Source organism: Juglans microcarpa x Juglans regia, chromosome 8D (assembly GCF_004785595.1).
Source record: "Juglans microcarpa x Juglans regia isolate MS1-56 chromosome 8D, Jm3101_v1.0, whole genome shotgun sequence".
Taxonomy (NCBI): Eukaryota; Viridiplantae; Streptophyta; class Magnoliopsida; order Fagales; family Juglandaceae; genus Juglans; species Juglans microcarpa x Juglans regia.
The window spans coordinates 28301904-28324162 of NC_054608.1; the positions used below are offsets into that span (position 1 = coordinate 28301904).

The 22259-nt window shown below is 35.4% G+C and overlaps 1 protein-coding gene and 1 long non-coding RNA gene across 6 annotated transcripts; both read left to right on the forward strand.

Annotated features, from left to right (window-relative positions):
• Window positions 1–6353: 6353 nt before the first annotated feature.
• Window positions 6354–7609, forward strand: LOC121243513. The gene is made up of 2 exons (XR_005936159.1): window positions 6354–6606; window positions 7346–7609. It is a non-coding gene; the product is annotated as an uncharacterized LOC121243513 (long non-coding RNA).
• Window positions 7610–17347: 9738 nt separating this feature from the next.
• LOC121243514 lies at window positions 17348–20356 on the forward strand. 5 transcript variants are annotated; one of them, XR_005936161.1, is made up of 3 exons: window positions 17348–18005; window positions 18166–19359; window positions 19455–20356. XR_005936161.1 is itself a non-coding variant. In XM_041141641.1 (2 exons), exons 1-2 carry the CDS (start codon window positions 17422–17424, stop codon window positions 18248–18250), a joined length of 669 nt encoding a protein of 222 aa, XP_040997575.1. In that variant the 5' UTR covers window positions 17348–17421; the 3' UTR covers window positions 18251–19468. The 5 variants fall into 5 exon arrangements, 1 of the variants encoding a protein (XP_040997575.1); XR_005936164.1 differs by having other exon boundaries at window positions 18166–19100; window positions 19192–19468; XR_005936162.1 differs by having other exon boundaries at window positions 18166–18687; window positions 18790–19468.
• Window positions 20357–22259: the final 1903 nt, after the last annotated feature.

The following is a 22259-nucleotide window of genomic DNA, read 5'->3' on the forward strand; positions in this document are numbered from 1 at the left end:
CCTAGTCACATTAGTGGGATCAGATGAGAGCTCACAAGCATATAAAGAGTACCCTAATCTCGAAATGTATCCGACCCCCGATCAAGTTGCTCAGATCATGTGGGAGCTTAAGCATTTAAAGTGTACCCAATCTCCATAAGTATCCAACCCTAATCAAATTAGTTGGATCACATAGGAGCTTGAATCACAAGCACATGATCCTACCCTCGATTAAATAGGTTGGATAACATGGGAGCTTTGAGCATGTAAAACATAGTGCAGTAGGTTGAAACATTTGGGAGCTCGGCTCCCGAGCATGTAATTTGACCCCCGATAAAATTGATCGGATGGAAGTTAGTACCCAAGCATGTAAATTGAAGTGCACTTGATCCTCATAAGCATCTGACCCTCAATTAACTTGGTCAGATCACATGAGAGTTCGATTCCCAAGCGCATAAAGGGTGCCCATTCAACATAACTATCCGAACCTAGATCAAATTGGCTGGATCACTTGGTTGAAATGAGAGCAAAAGTGCTCTGTTCGAGGGAAAACAAGCAAAGAGTGTAGTGAACATAAGGCAAGCAAAGAGAACTCAAACTCCGGACGAGGGACAGCTGAAGAAGTGCTCGTACCCCGAGGGTGAGCAAGGCAAGTGCCTAGAAAGGCAAGTTCTCCCACCATAGGGGAACCAAAATTGCTCACAATTCGAAGGGCGAGCAAAATTGCTCATAATAGTATCAACCCACTAATAGCTTGGGCACAAGCACATGGAGCTCACACTTGCAGGAGATTAAAGGGTGCTTGAATCTAATCGAGCAAAAGTGCTCATAGGGCACGCAAAATTAGTGATTGTAGCCTAAGGCGACCAACAACATCTCAAAACTATTGGGTGATCACTTTGCTACATTTCATACCCGAGAATCATGCCCTATCTCTACATGTATTTGACCCAAATCAAATTGATTGGATTAAATGAGAGCTCGCTTCCCAAGCATATAAAGCGTGCTCTTCTCAAATGGTAATGAAAAGAGCTCACCCAGTAAGTGCTCTTCCTAATGGTGGTCATTCAAAAGTAACCGAAGTGATGTTCGCAATAGTTCTCGTCCCAGGGCAAACATAAGTCAAAAGGGCTCACCATGGCTAGCAACAAGTGCTCCTCTATGGCAACCATAAGAGCTCACCCCGAGAAGTGTTCCTCCTAGGGGCAAGCATTCAAAAAAATAAACAAGGTGTTGTTTTCAAAATCACTTGTCCTAGGGCATGCAAAACCCAAAAGTGCTCATAATGAGCAACAACATCTTGCACCCGTTAGGCAAACACTTTGCTCCCATTACAAGCCTAGGAATCATGCATGATCTCCATAAGTATATGGGAGCAAATTAGTCATATTACATGGAAGCTTGGCTCCCAAGCATGTAAGGCATGCCAGATCGCCAAAAGTATCCGATCAAGTCAATGGTAGAAACCCCCACTAGAAATCTCCATCTCAAAACCATCAAGTTGATGGCAAATACTCAACAAAAATCTCCATCTGAGATGCATCAAGCCGATGGTAGAAATACCAACCAGAAATGTCCATCCCAAAACCACAGTAACACCAGAAGCATGGGTCTTTGGTGTGAAAGTGAAGATATTGCTAATTATTTCCACCAGGAGTCACATCATGATTAGGGAACAAACATGGTTCTCCAATTTCTCTAGAGAGGAAGATGTTTGAAGTAAAAGGGGAATAAAAGACTAGAATAATGAATTTGAAGAATATGGTAGGTAGAGAGTGGTAAGTACGAGAGAAGATGAAGATGAAGTTTGTTCTGGAGATTTCTGGTTATCATCAATTGGTTTGATTTGGATCAGGCTTTTTTTTTATCTAATTCAATTTGTTGCACGGGTATTTTGGTCTGTTCAGATATGTGACAAGAGCATTTTAGCCTAACCCGAGTCTCTTGCAGGGGCACTTTGGTTGGACCAGCATTTGTAGTAATGCATCTAAGTCCAACATGGCATTTGTAGAGGGTCATTTTGGTCCAAATCATCACATGAATTCCTACTGGGTAGGGTCTAAACTCGCTCTTTTATTATAGATAGATAAGTAGGATCATACAAAGGAGCACACAAAGGAAAAATATCCCTTTAATTTTGGAAAATGAGCAATGACACCAAAGACATGATCATGGGATCTGTGTGGAGGAAGTCCTTTGGGATCACTAAAGACATCCATATATTGGTTGAGTAATTTTTGGATGCGTTGGGGTATTTCTCCAGGTGGCAATTCTTCTTTTCCTTCAATCAAGTGTAATAATAGCCCATTCTTTTCTAGTTGATTGTGCTTGTTAATGTTTCCCTCCTTAATGAGATTGGAAGGATACAGTCCATGCAAACTTACTGCTTGATCCTTGTACTGAAATTGCATTGATAGGTCTCTAAAATTCCATAAAATGGGTCTCAAATCGCATAGCCATTGGTCCCCAATACCATATCACAACTTGCAAGCACTACGACATGGACATTTGTGATGAAAACAGTGCATTGCAATTTGATTCTAAGTGATACACATCTTCCTTCACTCACTACTTGTTCTCCATTTGCTACCCTCACTCTCACGTTCTCACTAGGGTTTACTAGAAAACCTCCTTTACTACAACAGAGGGATCCATAAAATTATGAATACTTCTAATGTCTATCAATACTACCACTTCTTGGTTTCCTACAGTACCTTTGATCCTCATAGTTTTAGGGATTAAGGACCCAATGAATGTATGTAGGGAAATCTTAGGATTGGTTGGATTAGTGACAAAATCCAGGAGCACTTCACTAGTTGTTTCCTCCTTTAGTTTTGGAACCACATCTAGTTCCTCCTCCACTTCTATTAAAAATAACTTAGGTTGTTGACACTTATGGCTAGGATTGCACTTGGAATTGCTATCGTAATAGAGGTGTTTGTCTCTCATTTTCTTCATGTAGTATTGGTTGATTTTCTGAACTGGAATAATGGCTTTTGGGCTTTTTTTGGAGTTGTTGAGGTGGCCATAGGGACATGTCAAAGAATTCCTGTCTCATGGTTAGGGTGCGGTGGTTTTTTCCGTTGACACCTACATGTTCCTTCTAAATCTTGGCAAGGCTATAAGCTGTTAACAAATTGTTGGGATTTCAACATTTGTGCTGGTAATCCAATCTCATCTTTCAACCCGCTAAGGAAGCAACTCAATTTGTAAGCCTTTGAAAGCCCTTTAGTCTATTGGTCAGTGCCTCAAAACTAGACATATACTCTTCCACCAAGCTAGTTTGCTTAAGTCTAGCTAAGGACTCTATGGGATCATCATAGGAGGAAGGCCCGAGCCTTACCAAGAGAGCCCTTGTCCCTCTATATGAACAAAGGCTAGCCTAAGTTTTTCCTAGAGTAGTGTATTGTACAATGCAAAAAAAAAAAAGAAAAAAAAATGATTGGTCTTATATAACTAGCCATTAGGATCCTCATCATGAAAAGTAGGGAAATCCATTCTTATCGATCTAGTTCAAGGCTCCCCTCCTTGCTCAACATGTTCGTTTTGATGTATATGAATGTCCAAGGAATATTCCCCATGAGAGGTGCTTTGATTACGCTTCTGCAACTCCAAAGTCAAGGAGACCAGCTGCTACATGATTGAATCCGACTATCGATTGAGGGCCAACATTTTGGTTTCTAGGTTCTTAACCTGGGAATCTCATGCAGACTTCTTGACGGATGCGAGACCATCCTGTAGTTAATTGAGGCGAGTACCTTCTACTATGGATGTCACTTGGGATCAATCTCTAATACCAGAATGTAACATCTTGGTCAAGCTCGGTCAAATTGCTTAAAAAAAGTTTAGAAAAGGGGCAAGTGCACTTTCATGGTGAGTTCCTCCAAAAAAATAAGAGATAGAAGGAGAGAGTACCAGAAATGTACTAACTTCTTGCACGCCCAATTCGTACTAGACGCTACAGTAAAATAGGGATCGACATTAAGAAATCTAACAACCTTCTAGATTCCCTTTGTTGAACCAATACGATGGAAACGTGGAAATAACATCGGAACAAACTGCAACTGGGCCTAATAGGCTCACTAGACGCGACTTAAAGCAAACATGAATTAAAATAACTGAATAGCCCGCCTACGGTCTAACCATGAAGGGTAGCCTTTTATTAACCCGACCCACACTTAAAAACTTTGGGCCAAACTAGCTCAAAAACTCTAGCTACTGACCCAACATGCAAGTCCGCGACAATACTTCATTTCTCCTCTCCATTGTAAGGGGATGTTTGGAAACAAATTTTATCCTATCTTATTTTGTCTCATTTTCTTTTGAAATATCATTCAAATATAAATATTTTCAAACTGATCATTACAACTTTTTCAAGCTAATCATTACGACTCTCTAAAATTTTCAAAAAAATAAAAGAAAAATTCAACATTTTCAAATCGCAAAACAAGAATTATATTAAAAAAATTATATTCTAACAATATTTTAACTCTATAATATTTTTATTCAACATTTTATCTCTCATTTCTCAAAATCTAATAAATACATAACTCAAACTATTTCACTACTATTCACAAACTATCTTACTGTTATTCACAAAATCATCTCATCTCATTCCTCAAGCATCTAGGGGTCATTTGGACAATGAGTTGAGATGAGATGAGTAGGGGTGTAACCGGTCCGTTTCGGTTACACTTTTTATATATTTTAGAACCGAATCGGTATATACCGATTTTGAGATTTGGTGAACCAATACCACACCGGTTACACCTCTAAACCGGTACTTACGGTCCGGTTTTTCCAGTTTATATATAATATATTATAGTACATAATAATATATTGATAATAAATTGTAATATATTATAGTATATTATAATATATAGTGATATAGTTTTAATATAACTATTAATACAATAGACTATAGTGATAATATATAGTTATTTATATAGGATCTTAAAATTTAATATTATATTAATTAGTAATTTATAATATAATAAAAATTATTTTATATATAATTATAAATATTATATATAAAAATCATATATAATATAAAAAATCATATAAAACATATTTTATACAATTTAAAAAATTAATATATATACATGAACTGGTCCAGTCCAGTTTGGTCAAGTGTTAGAAAAATAAAAATCGAAACCAGACCGATTTTAAAAAAAAAATGAAATCGGTACCAAACCGGATCAAACCTGATACTGGACCGAGCCAAACCCGATATCGGATCAAACCCACCGGTTTAGCTAGTCCTGTTCCGTCGGTTTGGACAGTGGAATGCCTTTATCGTACTAGATGAGTTGAGAGGCTTTTCTCTCAACTCATTAACCAAAACTCGCTAAGGCCCTATTTGGATGATGAAAGTATTTAATCTCATCTCATTTTATCTTATCATTATAAATTTTTCAAGTTTTTACACAAAAAATAATAAATAATTCAACTTTTTAATATTAAAAAATAATAATAATATTCTAATAATATTTTATTTAACTTTTAACTTTAATCTTTTATCTAAAACTATTTCATCCAATTATGTTCCAATCCTCCTATCCAAATCGCAAATAAAGTCTTTACATGCTTGGTCCTCTGCAGAAGTGTGACAAATCATGATGTTCAAAGGCTGGTGAATTCAACGGTTTTGCTTGCCAGCTTTTCGCACCAGAAAAGCAATCAATCCGAGCTAAACTAAGAGGAAAAGTCAAGAAAAATAACATGGCCTTTGGGGCTTTTGGGGCAGGTGAGAGGGAGGGGGAGGGGAAAAGAAAGAGTGGACGAAGGTTCCTACCTATTCTTTGCTGGGTCGGTTGATAGGGATTTGCAGAGGATTTGGAAAAAGGCAGAAAGTTTAGACTTCTCCACGATTTTCTTATCTAAATATCTCCTATTATTCGTAAAGAGATAAATACAATATATCTGTATTTAATATATATTGGGATCTATATTGTCGTAATATCTAATGTTGTGGAGTCTATTTATTTTGTCTATATCTAATTCTAGAATGTGTTTAGGTTATTTAAAATCTCATTTGGCTATATTTCTTTTATAAATATTACTAAAATACAAAACACTTTTCAATTTTAAATTTTCAACTTTTTCTTCTAATTTCCAACCTAATCATTAAATTTTTTTCAAATATCCAAACAAAACACAAAAAATATAATAATTTTTCAAATTTCAAAGTAAAAATTATATTAAAAAATTATATTCAAACAATTTTTTATTTTTTTGATATTTTCATTCAAAATTTTTTCTAATATTTTTCAAAATCTAAAAATATATCATTTCATTATTATTTTCAAAACGAGCAACAAAAAGATCATTCGTATGAAATTTCAGTCGACTCTATATATATGTATAGTCTTTGGCATGTTGTGGATTTGTTGTTGGCGTGTGGGACGGGATGCTGGGTTGCTGTATTGATTGTTGCATGCCGTGTGCGAGGGACAGTGTCCACATAATACCAAAATTAAGGAGACTACATATATGAGGTTGGGTAAGGCCTAAGAGAGCATGCAAGCGCAGATGACATGGGGCTATTTTCCTTCTCCCGTTATATCATTCTGGTCTTATTACTCTCTGCAGGAATCTTGGTCATGCAGCCTTATCAAATCAGTGCAGGTTTGAATCCTACCTCTAACTTATTTCCTGATCAATATATCATTAGTGGAATATAGATGCATGCTACCAGGAGCGAGTAGTGTGATAGTAATCTTGCTCTTCGGACAATTTCCATAAATTATATATATATATATATAGATATATATAATGAATAGATCATCATCAAATGAATTAAAGAAGTTTCTATCTAGCAAACTCGTTTATTTATGTAGATGAGATGAGATGAGTCCAAAAGTTTTTAAAAATAAATAAGAAAAAAAGTGATGCTAAGGTTCTATTGCTCTGCAGAAAGAAAATCAGATGTCTTGAGACTTGACATATATAAATGATTCAATATGAAATATTATGGTCCGTCTTTGTTTGTACATGCAGGAAAAAATAAAAAAAGAAAAGAAAAGAGAAATGATAAATCAACACCCAATCAACTATTTAATAAAAAAACAATTTTTTTTTTAAAAATTACTTTTTATTTATACTTTAAATAATGTGTTTAATTTTTTAAAGAAGTATTATTTTATAAAAAAGTTGTGAATTAATTACAGATGGGTTGTTCATGATGTATCACTTCTCAAATTGAAGGGGCCAAATGTTGTCTTAATCAAAGCATCATACTGATATGTGTATATATATATATATATATATATATATATATATATATATTTATATTTATATTTTGTATACATTTTACAATTTGTGCACCAACACTTTTGTTTGATTAAGTATTTGCTAAATTTTGCAGATATTGAAGTAAGAAAACTAGCTACCAAACCTTTTCCAAGTCCTCCTCCACCAATAGCGAACCTGGGGAAAAGCCCAAATCTACGAAGTCCAATGCCTCGGGCTAAAGGTGCACCAAAACCAAGAAAACCTCCTGGTAGTCCTGTGGTGTAGAAATGATCGGTAAAACTTACAATATCACTTAATTAGAAGAGTGACAAAGAGTTTGATTAGCATAAGTTCTTAAAGAAGCAAGAGTGGAATATTTCTGCATACTTTCTTTTTATGAGATCTGATAAATAATATTGAATCGAATTACCTCAAGGAGGGGAATTCTCACAAGATCGGATCTTTGCTCATCTTACAGCCCATGTCACTTTATTGTTTGCACTTCTACGTCGTTTAGATGCTACTAGAGTCTCCTAGAAAATTCATGTTTCAAGATCAAGAGATCTAGATGGTTTCTCTAAGAAAATGAAGAGAGAGAGAAGAGATTTTTATCTTTTTCAGGACTCTTTCACACCCCCACAATTAATGTACGTACTCTTATTTTAAATAGTTTTCACACCTGGAAGTTAATTAACTTCCCTAAATATGTAGAAGTTAAATAACCTCCTTAGAGTTATGATAGTGGTGGGGAGTTAATAAATAACTTCATCAATTATCTTTCACAGAGAAAATGAAATGCACAATCCGACGAGAAGACAAAGGGTAGGAGTACTATATTAAGTCACCATCATACTAACATAGTACATAACTCATTATATCTCGTCTATGCCTAGATTATTTGATCTCACTAGATAAAGTGTTCCTAATCACTCACGAGTTTATAACTCAAAGCAATTCTTGATCTCACATATATAATATGCTCGTGATTATATCGAGTCAAAACGATACAATCGCCCGGGCTATGAGTCATAAAATAACAAGTAAGAATCCAACAATCTTTCCTAGACATTCATGTCAATTCAATTAAACTTAACTGCTTTCCTATTCATGTTCCACGAGACCGTATCATTCGTGGCCCTAAGAAAACATGTTAAAGTAGCAACATCCAGTTTTCATTTAATAACATAGTTCCAGGTTCAAGGGTCTATGAATAGATAATTTATTGATCCATTAGGACTCACATAGTGATGGAGCAGGGACCCATCCAATCACTCCCTCATATGGTCGTCTAAAGCACATATAGTATGAAATGTATGTTACGACGAAACTCCCACTTAATTAGACTTGTCACATTCAAACGTCGTAGGAATTTTAGTCTAGTCGCCACGAAGGCACTCTAACTTGAGTTTCTCAGCACAGTCACTCATCTAGCGTTTGTCTAAGATTTCATATTCCGCTTTAATCAGACTTTATGAATTTGTGCAAATACTTTATATACGACTCTTATAAGTCTCATCTTAGCCAAGCTAAGGCGACATTCTTTAAATTTATATTAAATACTCCAAAGTATTAAGATATTTAATAGCTCGCTTTCCAACTGCCAAAATAATCGAGCGCTAAAGTAATCAACTTGTCTCATCCTCGCTACTCAAGTGCCACGATGATCATCCATGTGAGTAGACTGATCTTTGCCTGGTGATTTCTTTATAATGTGTGATTTTCACTTGTACCAATTAATTAATAATATGAGATAAACACAATAATCTCACTACAATAGATACTAACAGTGCTAAATATACAATAAAGTTTAAGGCATCCTCAATACAACATATATCAAATTCGATGAAGGCTCAAACTCCTAACATGAGTTTGGAAAACATTTCTACTAGTAGTCTTAGTAAGAGGATCAACTACCATCTTGCTAGTAAAGATATGTTGTAGGATCACCTCACCTCATGCAACAACATCTCGAATGTAGTGAAAATGAATATCTATGTGTTTGGTTCTACCATGGTATTTGGGATCCTTAGCATATGTCAAAGCTGTCATACTATCACTGTATATCTTAACGGCTTCATCTACATGAGTCCTAGGGGCTGGAAAAATCTCATCAACCAAATAGCCTCTTGTATAGCTGCTTAACAAGCAACGTACTTTGACTCCATCGTGGACAAAACAATGCATGATTGTTTCTTACCACACCAAGAAATAGCTCCCTCACTAAGCATAAATGCGTAACCGGTCGTGGATTTTCGCTCATCTTTGTCAGTAAGACAATCAGCATCGCTATAACCCTTCGGTCTCTTGTCTCTACCCTGGTAGTAGAGAACAAGATTTGATGTCCCACGAAGGTATCGAAGAATCCTCTTAACTGCTTGCCAATGAACATGTCTTGGGTTACTCTGATAACAACTAACCAATCCAACCACAAAGCAAATGTCAGGTCGTGTACACAACATATTATACATCAGACTTCCAATTGCACTTGCATAAGGAACTCTGGTCATTTCTTTTTTTTCCTCATCATTCTTAGGGCAATGTTCTAGGCTCAAAGTATAACCCTTATCAATTGAAGTGTCTATGGGTTTGGAGTTGTACATATAAAATCGTTCTAGAATTTTTTTAATGTAAGTCTCTTGAGACAAACCAAGAAGTTTCCTAGATCGATCCCATTGAATATTTAACTCCCATCACATAATTTGGGGAGGGAAGTCTCCACTATAATATATCTATTTACAGTCTCTCATGGATCATCATATCTCACTGTATACAGAAGGTTGGAGCTTTTCCTATTGGAGACGCTGTCTTCCTTGAGAGGCTACTGAAGAAAAAGATGATCTGATTGAGAGAGAGTTGAGTCGGTGTGTGAAGAAGTTGTCCTCTTTCATCTGGCTGTATGCTTTTTATATATATCCCTTGGCATGTCTAACTTGCTCTCCTTGATCTCTTATTTGTTTCTTTCTTGTTTCTGATGGTGGTCTGGTAGGCTGGGCCCAATTATGGGCTATGTGCATTATATCCCTCCACAGTCGTAATATCTAATGTTGTGGAGTCTATTTATTTTGTCTATATCTAATTCTTGAATGTGTTTAGGTTAATTAAAATCTCGTTTGGCAACACAATATATCTTAAACATTCTCATATATTTCATTCCCAAACATTACTCAAACCTAAAACATTTTTTAATTTCAAATCTTCATCTTTTTTTTCTAATTCCCAACCTAATCATTAAAACTTTTCCCAATATCCAAAGAAAGCACAAGAAACAATATTACTTTTTCAAATTTCAAAGTAAAAATAATATTCAAATAATTTTTTAATTTTATAATATTTTTATTCAAATTTCTTTCAAATATTTCTCAAAATTCAAAAATATATCTTAACGCAAACCATTTCATTATTGTTCACATATATTTAGAGATAGTTTTCAAAACGAGCCCAAAACGATTGGTGGGAAATTTCAGTAGAGTCTATATGTATAGTCTTTGGCATGTTGTGGATTAGTTGTTGGCGTGTGGGATGGGATGCTGGATTGGTGTATTGAATATTGTTGCATGCCGTGTGGGAGGGACGGTGTCTAAAATTAAGGAGACTACGTATATGTGGTTAGGTAAGGCCAAAGAGAGCATGCAAGAGCAGATGACATGGGGCTATTTTCCTTCTCCCGTTATATCATTCTGGTCTTATTACTCTGCAGGAATCTTGGCCATGCAGCCTTATCAAATCAGTGCAGGTTTGAATCCTACCTCTAACTTATTTCCTGATCAATATATCATTAGTGGAATATAGATGCATGCTACCACGAGCGAGTAGTGTGTTAGTAATCTTTCTCTTCGGACAATTTCCATAAATTATATATATATATATATATATATATATATATATAATGAATAGATCATAATCAGGGAATGAATTAAAGAAGTTTCTATCTAGCAAAGACATTTCATATTTTAGAGAAAATTTGTGTTTCAAAAGTGATGCTCAGATTCTGTTGCTCTGCAGAAACAAAATCAGATGTCTTGAGACTTGACATATATAAATGATTCAATATGAAATATTATGGTCTGTCTTTGTTTGTACTGCAGAAAAAAATAAAAAAGGAAAGAAAAGAGAAATGATAAATCAACGCCCAATCAACTATTTAATAAAATAACAATTTTTTTAAAAAAATACTTTTTATTTATACTTTAATTTATGTGTTTAATTTTTTAAAAAAGTATTATTTTATAAAAATGTTGTGAATTAATTACAGATGGGTTGTTCATGATATATCACTTCTCAAATTCTCAAATTGAAGGGGCCAAATGTTGTCTTAATCAAAGCATCATACTGATATATATATATATATATATGTATGTATGTATATATATATTTATATTTATATTTTGTATACATTTTACAATTTGTGCACCAACACTTGTTTGTTTAAGTATTTGCTAAATTTTGCAGATATTGAAGTAAGAAAACTTGCTACCAAACCTTTTGCAAGTCTTCCTCCACCAATAGCGAACCTGGGGAGAAGCCCAAACGTCCCAAAATCAAAATCAAGAAAATCTCCCGGTAGCCCTATGGTGTAAAGATGATGAGTAAAACTTGTTATACTTACAATATCTTAATTAGAAGAGTGACAGAGTTTGATTAGCATATGTTCTTAAATAAGCAAGAGTGGAATGATGCAAGGATGTAAGATTTGGGTGTTTCTTGATAGTATGCATGAAATTTATGCCACTCTGTGTAATGCATGTTATCTATTGAGAATGAAGTAGTGGAAGAGAGAAAATCAGAAAATATAGTGGTAATTGATCTACAAGTTCACCAAATTTTCTTGGCTCTATGAGTTTTCTGGGTTTTTATTTATTTATTTACTTATTTTCTGTTGTGTTTTTATTTCTAATTTTATTTTAATTGGAAAAATTAAAATATGTTGATATGAGAAGTGAAAAAGTTTTGGGGATGTTCTTTTGTTTTCTATGTCACCAAATTAACGAAGATGTGAGAAATCTGAGAGCTTTCTGAATATACAACTGCCAATGCATCTACGTTAGCTTCTATTATTTCCTCCATCCAATTAAAATATTAATTTCTCATTATTTCTCTAAACAAATAGACATTAAGGTTGTGTTTGGTTGTTGAATAAAACTCAACTTATCTCAAACTAATAATTAATAAGACCCATTATGTAACGGCCAGACCTAATAATTCTAAAGTTGGAATATTGATAATTTTTATTGGGCTTAAATTATATTTAATGGGTCGTATTGGATAAGCTCACGATCGATAAATTATTGATATTGATTATGTGTTTTCATTAGGCTAAATAACTAAGTTAAATTTCATTTATTATTTATTGAACGAGTTAGACTCCTTTTATAATTTAAAAATCCGCCATTGAAAATTTATTTTCATTTAAAATATCACTGATTGAAGTTCACTATGTAGTCTCAATTACTATCAATCATACATTGCATGAACTACTAGATCATGTTTTCAAATTCAAACCAGAGTTTTAAATACCATGCCGTACCGGCCAGTATTTACTGTGTCGGGTAGTGACCGGTATAGGGAAAGTATGTGTTTCGTACCAGGTCAAATACCGGTCGTACCGGTGCATTTCGGTCAATGATGGCCGATTTTCGATGTACCAGCCTAAATTAGTAGATTTTTGTATTTTCAGTGTATTTTTGTAATTTTTACTCCAATTCTCACATGTGAAGACTATTTTTTTAACTTTTTTTAATCCTCATTTCTTAAGGATTGAGAATCAAATCTCTGCTCCTATTTTCACGATGGAGATGAGTGATTATTTTTTTTAATAGGTGGATTGAGAATATAAAAGTATTATTGAATTTTATAAATATGTGTTTTAACTTTTTAATACTTGCATTGATGTTATTTTGAAATATAATTTATACATATATAATTAATTTATCTTTGTATAAACTATTATGAAACGGTCCCCAAAAGGGTACCGGTACTGAAATACTTTGTTCTAGTACCTTAACCGAAACGGTATTCAAAACTTTGACTGAAACTCTCTTCTTGAATGATCGCGACCGAGTCCAACTTGAACTCGTCGGCACCCTCTCCCAAATATCTCTATAAATATATTCCTTCCGTGTGTTATTTGGAAAAAACTATAAACCTCCATAAATGTAGTGGTTGAACCGAAGATACCCAGTCCAGCACCGTGCATGTCCCATGTTCACCATGCCAATAGCCGACTGCCTCATTCCTCTCACAACATCCCTCATGTTTTCTCTCTCCTTCTAGTTCACGTGATCAATTTCATACCGGAAATATTGGAATAAAGCTACGAGGTAAGTTGCTTGATCATAAAGTAAGATTAACATACGTTAGCTAGTTATATATATTATTATTAAAACCAGTTCTTTAATTTGGACGCCAGTGTTACGTACTATGCATGTCATGATATTTGCAAGCAAGTAATTCATCATGGTTATGTATATATTATGTATCGCATGTTACATAAGACACGTAATCTTTCATAAGATCAAGTGTAAGATAAGAACAGTTTGATAAAATGGTGATTCAGATACATGGTACCAATGCGATTTATGGGTGGACGTGTAAGCCACAGACCTAAGTGTGGTCTACCATAGTATGCTAGAATACTATTAGCGGCTCCCCTTGTGGCCACGGGATGTGGGGCCAGTGCACAACCTTAGACACAGGGTTAAGTGTGTAGATGAGTGAGATAAGTATGATAAGTCAAATAATTCAAGACAAGTCATACATGGTATAAGCATATGTATGAACATTCATGATTTGAAGTTCTCAGCATGAAAAATATTTTATGAAAACCTTATGTTAATTATGTTTATGTTATGATGGGTTTCTTATTAAATAATTGACTCATTTTAGTTGTTTTTATGTTTTTAAAACCACCCCAGGCCATAATATTTATGAGAGTAGAGCTGCTAGACGGGATTTAGTCTAGGAAGGCGTGAGAAAAGCCTAAATCTTGTACAAAGATTTTAGGTTATGATTTTTATGGCAGAGACTGTGAGAAATTTTAATAAATGATTCTACACACTCTCATTTATAATTCAGTATTTTAATACAAAACGACTCTATTTATCATAAGTAATCTTTGTATTTGGCACTTTCTTTAGAAATAAAAAATATTTTTCAGTCAAGTTCAATAGGAGTACTTCGGCTTTTCCAAGAATTTCTAAAAGTGATTTTATTGTTAAATCTGGGGGGTAGAGTGTTACACACTACTTCTTTAACTTTCCATAAAAAAAGTTAAACTCATCCCAACTTACTTCATACATTTTAACTTAAAAAGTTAAACCTATCTCAACCTAAAAAAATTAAACCTATTTCAGCCTAAAAAAGTTAAACTCATCTCAACCAAAAACATTTATACTCATCTCAATGGGACCCATAAAATATTATTATTTACAATTCAATTCAACTCATCCCAACATCTAAACGTAATCTTAAATGAATAAATTGTTAAACATAACTTTAGGAGCAATGAAATTGGCATGATAAGAACAAATTGATAAATATAATTACAAAACAATAGATTGTTTACAAATCTGTCACAAAATATATAAAACAGTTTTTTCAAAAAAAAAAAAAAAAAAAAAATTTAGGAAAATAGTAACCAAAGTGTGTGTAGCTTAAAGCTGTCCTGTGCAGCACCAGTAAAACAAGAGCCATTTTGAGGCGTGCATATTGGACTTTGGTAAAAACAAGAACTACCAGAAACTACAACCATTAGGTCAAAAGACAAATAAACTATTAATGGCTAATTTGAATGGTGAGATAAGATGAGATGATTTTAGATGAGTTGAATAAAATATCGTTAGAATATTATTTTTTAATATTATTATTATTTTGAGATTTAAAAAATTTGAATTGTTTATTATATTTTGTGTAGAAATGTGAAAAAAATTTAATAATGAGATGAGATGAACTGGGATGGTTTCTGGGTAACGGTGTCAAAGGTATTTAGGTAAGCACTCATCTACCAAAAATTATTTTAGCCAACATTCTGATTCCTCCAGTGAGCTCCATTTTCATCTTCATTGGCTAAATTGCTAGCTACATGCTATACAGAAGATAAATGTTATTTATTATCTCCACACCATATACCAACATATAATTTATCAATTTTATCATTTTATTTAAACACACATATTTACACATCAATATATATGTTTAAATAGAATAATAAAAATGACAAATCATATATTAATGTGTAGTGTAAGAAAGATAAGTAGAATTTTTCTATACAAAATGGGATACCAAAGTAGTTACATTATAAAGCAACCATTTTCTAAGAGAAAAATGTAAGATATGAAGGTTGACGTGGCAAGAAATTTATGAGGCTCTGCTAGGGTTTGATTTTTTTTTTCCACGATGATCAACGGCAAGGGCTCCTCTGGCAACCTCTGCCTGAGGTAGAAGCACCATTCCGATTTCCGAAACAGATTGATGGAGAAGTGTGTGTGTGTGTTGTTTTCGAAGGAAGAAATTGATCGCTCGACTGTGCCATTCAAGTATTTGATTGTTTTGAAGTTCTTGCGTCAAAGACCTTCATTGGATAAGATAAGGGTTTGTATAATCGGTGGGGTCTTCTGAATGAACCTGTTGTATCTGCCATGCAAAAGCCTAGGTGATATGAACCCCCTTGGTGTCCATCACTAGGAATGTCTTTATTCGTATGGCGTTGGAGGAGGATTTTTCTAAGGCACTGTCAAGAGAAAAATGTGATGTAAAAGGAGTTCCCTATAGAGTTTTTCACTGGTCACCAGAATTCAATGAAGACCAGGAACCGTCGATGGTGCCAGTATGGGTTACGCTACCAGGGTTACCACCGAAATATTATCATGATTCCCTTTTACGGAGTATTTGTGCACCAATAGGGGGATACATTACAAAGTGTGCAACAAGGATAGATGGTGCATGAGTTTGTGTTGAAATGGATGCTTCAATGGATCCGATTTTAGGATTTTGGATTGGGACTCCGCGTAAACCAATGAGTTGATATCAAGAGGTTATGTATGAAACTTTACTTGCATATTGTAGGACTTGTCATGTGCAAGGACATAATGAGAAAACTTGTAAAGGGAAGAAGAAACAATCTAACAGCAAAGTAAGTCAACCTGAGAATATATGGGTTAGAAAGGTTGTGCAACGCTAGCAGGCAGACAATGTTGAGAACGTTGAGATTTTGGGCGTGGATGGTAAGGATGCACCAAGATCTGAAGTGGCTGACATGCAGGTTGCTTTTGTGAACTCTTTTGAGCCTCAGGCACACGAAAAAGTTTTGGTGGGGACGATGGAGGGATATGTGCATACAGAGGGGTGTATACTGGAGTAAGGGCTTCGACTAGAGGACAAAGAATTTGAAGTGGTAGTAGAGAAGGCTACTGGTTTGGTGCAAGGGGAGTTGGAAGGGATGCGACCAATTCAAACTGTAGTTTTAGACGCCGAAATGTGTCGAGAAGGGGTGGTGGCATTACAAGAGATGTCGAATGATGAGTTGAATTTAGATCTTAATGCAGCTCAGTTGCACAAGGAGTCTGATCATTGGGCTCTAGAAGAAAGGGTTCGTAGTTTTTTTGAAGATAAGGGAGAACTTGATGTGGATAAGATGATCAAATTGAAAGATGTAGTGTCAGATTCAAAAAATATGGAATGTGATCTTGCAGGGAAGGAAATAAAAAAGTTACGAAGCCCTACTAGGGTTCCTAGCAAACCCTCTAGGCTGAACCTATGAATTGTAATTAGTTGTTTTAGAATGTTTGAGGGATCGGCACCTCAAAATGTAGTATACAAAAGTTGGTTCGTAAGTATCACCCCAGTGTACTGGCGTTGGTATAGCCTTTTAAAAATGATGATAAAATGGTAGAGTTGAAAAATGAATTGCATTATTTTGATTGCTTGTCGAATGGGGGACTGGAAGGAAAGATTTGGATTTTATGGGACCCTCATGTGCAGGTCAGTTTAGAGGGACTTAGTAATCAGCACATTACGTGCTTAGTGACTACGAATGGACAACAGGTGTTGGTGTCCTTTTTTTATGCTAAATGTACGTAAATTGCTAGAAGGAATATTTGGCTGAAACTTACTAATATTAATACATTGGGTTGCCCTTGGATTATTGTAGGTGACTTTAATATAATCAAAAATCATGCAGAGAGATGAGGTGGCAGACCTCATCTGTTTGGTGCAATGGATGCATTTAATCAATTCATTGATAATGAGGGGATGGTGAAAATGACATCACTTCGAGGTCATCTATCTTGGTGTAATGGACATAGTGGATGGACAAGGAGTTGGGCTTGTTTGGATAGAGTCTTATGTGATTCCTCTTGTTTGGAGACCTTTCCTGGTGCGCATATGAAGTATTTGTCCAGAGTTTCATCAGATCATTCTCCTATAATTATTTCTCTTTTGGATGGTCAGGTTTGTTATGGCCCTTCTCTGTATAAGTTCCAGCAAATGTGGACATCACATGAGAGTTTTCATGGTCTTGTGGCAAGGACTTGGATGGAAGAGATGTCGGGGAATGGATTATGGTGGTTAGCAGGAAAGTTAAAAAAATTAAAGATTGCTCTTAAAGTGTGGAATAAAGAAGTGTTTGGGTGGACTCAGGTTCATATTCAGAATCTGGAAAAAGAACTAGAAGGATTGGAGTCTAACCTTCAGGCAGCTTTTTATGAGGAAGATGAATATGCTTATTTGGCTATAAAATTGGAACTGGAGACTTGGGAGAAGAGGGAGGAGATGAGGTTGGCACAACAGGTTAAGCAAAGGTGGATTGACAAAGGGGAGAATAATGCCCAATTTTTTCAGCAATTTTTGGCTAAAAAAAATAATATGGTCAAGTAAATGACACTAACAGATGGAAGAGTGTTGCAGACTTCAAAGGATATTCACTTTGCAGCAATCAACTATTTTTCTGAATTTTTGCAGGCTAGACCTGGTGGACCTCTTCCGGATTTATTTCCATGGGTTGAGAAAATTATTTTTGAGGAAGAAAATGTTATCTTGTGTTTAATGTCTACTAGGGAGGATGTAAAGGAAGTTTTGTTCTCGATTTCGGTAGATAGTAGTTCGGGGCCAGATGGGTTTGGCTCGGGCTTTTTCAAAGAATGTTGGGATAATTGTTCAGAAGGATGTGGTAGAAGTAATTTGTGATTTTTTTCGAGGCTCGAATTTTCCATGGTATTATTCTTCTTCTTATGTGGTCCCTATTCCCAAACTGAGCAATCCAAGAGGCTTTGATAAGTTTAGGCCTATCAGCCTTTGCTTCGTTTCATACAAGGTGTGCCCGAAATTACTAGTTCAACGTTTAGCTCTGGTGCTCCCTCGCATTATTTTCTTGGTACAGGGAGCGTTTATACTTAGTAGAAGCATATTTGAGAATGTCACCTTAACACAAGAGTTAGTACACAGTTTAAACAGACAAACAAGGGTGGTAATGTGATGATCAAGGTTGATATTGCAAAAGCTTATGATAGTATCAATTGAGAATTTCTGATGCATGTGTTTTCTTCATTTGGATTTTCTGTCCAGGTGTGTAATTTGATTAAACAGTGTTCTCTTCTCCTTGGTGTTCGATGGTGATGAATGGCACGGCTAAAAGTTTTTTTAAAGGTGGGCGAGGCTTGAGATAGGGAGATCCATTGCCACCTTCTCTTTTTATCATTGTTGAAGAGATTTTATCTTGTTTGTTAAAGGCAAAATTTGAAGATGGTACCATTGAGAAGTTTTCTTTACCTCGAGGGGCTCCTTTGATCTCACATTTACTGTATGCAGATGATATAGTTATCTTTTCTAATGGGGGAAAGAAGTCATTGCGAAGTATTAAGGAGGTTTTTCGGTTGTATGCGAAATGGTCGGGGCAAGTTATTAACTTAGGCAAATCTGCAATTTTTTTCTCTCCAAAAATCTCCATGTCTCAAAGAAGAGTGTTGCTTAGACTTATTGGTTTTGCAGAAGGTAATTTTCCCTTCAAGTATTTGGTTGTCCGAATTGTTCTTGGGAGACTTAAAGCACATGATTTGGATGAGGTGGTGGAACATATAAGAGAGAAGCTTGCTGGTTGGCAGCATAAGGTGTTGTCTAAAGGCGCTAGATTGACTGTCCTGCGGCATGTGATTTCATGTATTCCTATACATTTAACTTCATGCATTCGTTGCCCTATTTCTATTATTTCTTTGTTGATCATAATTTTCAGTACTTTTTATTGGGGTTTGCAGATGGAAAGCAAAAAGAAAAAAAGTGGGTGACATGGGACATATCATGCAAACCAGTTCAGGAAGGGGGTCTTGGTTTGTGGAGTTTGCTAGAGGTTCAAAGTCTCTCCATATGAAGTTTGTTTGGAAGCTTCTAACAGAGGACTCACTATGGCGAATTTTTTTAAGGCTAAATATGTTAAAGACAAGCACATTTCCTTGGTGAATCCTGCTAAAGGATTGAGGTTTTGGTGAATGATCATGAGGTGTGTTCCGGATGTTCTTAAGCTTTCTAGATGGAAAGTAAAGGAGGGTAATATTTCCTTTGGGTGGGACAAATGGTCAGAGTAGCAGCCACTGGGTTTTAACTTGGATTTAATAGCTTTTCCGCATCTTTTGATTAAGGAGTGTAGATTGAATCAAGGGTGGAATGAGGAGTTGTTGAGTGGATTGGTAGAGATTACTCATCAGCATGGCAACCCTAAGGAAGGTAAAGATTGGCTTGTTTGGACAGAAAACTTGGATGGGAAATTTTCTACTAAGTATGCATGGGAAACTGTGTGAAGCATTCATCCCACCAATGGGCAGCATGGATTTGGCATTCAACACTTTCGAATAATATTTCGATTAATATGTGGTTGGCTATGAATAATGTACTTTTCGTGGATGACAAGATAAGGAGGGTTGGAATAAATTTAGCATCAAAGTGTGAATGTTGTGGTAACGGTGTCTGTGAAGGTTTAAACCATGTCCTTGTGTTTGGTCAAGTAGCTCAGGATTTATGGACAAGGCTTTCAGCTTTGATGGGCATTCCTTTTGTGCCGTCAAGAGGTTGGAAAGAAAGAGTTTTAATTTGGTTCAAGAGAGCTAAGAGGTCTTCTTACAGGGTACTCTGTTAGGCCTGATTCTGTGTATTATGTGCTAGCAGTTATATTTAAGATGATATAATTCTGTGTATTATGTGCTAGCAGCTTTGATGGGCATATGTACTAGGGTATTTCGAAATTCAATATAATTAATTAAGATGATATATATATATATATATATGAATGTCAAGTGATACTTTTTTTTTATTCTACTGTTTTTTATGTTCATTATATAGTTGCTATGCACTAGGCGTTTAAAAAATTAATTTAGGGGTTTAAAAAATAATTTCATGTTCCCTACCAAATTGAACAAAAAAAAAAAAGATAGAATGCACTAGTGTATTTCAAAATTCAATATAATTAATTAAGATGAAATATATGTATATATATATGAATGTCAAGTGATACTTTTTTTTATTCTACTTTTTTTTTTATGTTTATTTTATAGTTGCTATGCTTATAGTTTTTCAAGTCTAAGAAACTATATTGTTAATATATTGTTGGCATGTTGCTATATTTTCTATAATTCTAGATTTCTTGTTTGCTTGAGTTCATGGATATGTCAGCAGATTCTAGTGCGAGCTCTCCTTTCCAGGCCGAAGGCACCCCTACCCTACACCTATACCTACACCTACACCTACCCCTCCTACTCATACTCCTACCCCTAGCCCTATGGCACCTTGCCTCGCCCCCAAGCCCAGCAAGAAACCTACTTCAATAGTTTGGAGTCATTTTACCAAACTAGAGGGTGGTAACCCAAGTAACCCCCAAGCCAAGTGTAACCATTGTGAGAAAATTTATGGATGTCACTATAGGAAATATAACACCTCACAATTAAAGGTGCACTTAGAAGAGCAATACAAAAAAAGTCCAACATTAAGATCATTACAAGAGAAAAGCCAATCTAGGCTAGAAATTGGACTTAAAAAAATGGTGGATGGGACTAGTGGGAGGGTGCAACTTTGAGGGGGTATACTAAGTATGATCCCGATGAGTGTAGAAGACACCTAGCTCGTATGGTCATCATGGACGAGCTACCTTTTCAACTTGTTAATGGGAAAAGATTCCAAACGTATTCTCGTTACTTGGAACCAAGGTTTAATATTCATTCTCACCACACGGTGGCAAAGGATATAAAAAAATATTTTTACATTGAAAAGGAGAAGTTGAGGGGTCAATTGGCAGATCAATTTGTTTGTCTTACCATTGGCACTTGGACATCGATCCAAAATTTTAATTATATGTCTTTGACTGTGTATTTTATTGATTGTCATTGGAAATTGCAAAAGAAAATTATAAAATTTTATAAAATTACAGATCATAAGGGTAAGACAATTGGGAAGGCCTTGGAGGCCGCAATAAAGGAGTGGGGGTTGACCCGAGTTGTTACAGTCACAGTCGTTAATGCCTCGTCTAACGATGTCGCATTGGGACATCTGAAGACCTATCTTAGAGAGGCAAATAAGACATTCATGGGTGGTGAGTGTCTGCATGTGACATGTGCGGCACATATTCTGAATCTGATTGTCACTGAGGGTTTGAGGGATCTTCATGACTCGATTGCTTGGGTTAGGACTGCTGTGAGATGGGTGAGATCTTCTCTTTCGAGGTTGGAGAAATTCAAGGCTGCTGCAAGATCTACGGGCCTAACATCTAAGAAGGGCCTTTGTACTGATATGCCTACATGATGTAACTCAACATTTTTGATGTTGGAGGCGGCCCAAGAATATAAGCTGGCATTTGCATTATTGGGTAACGAAGACATCCATTATGTTAAATATTTTGATGATCATGGGGGATTGGGAAAACCCGTATATGATGATTGGGAAATTGTAGCTATTTTTGTAGGAATTTTTTAGGCTTTTTTACGATGTCACCACGAGGCTATCTGAAACTTTGTACCCTACATCTAATGTTGTATGTCAACAAATATGTAGGGTAAAAGAAGAATTAGATGACATGG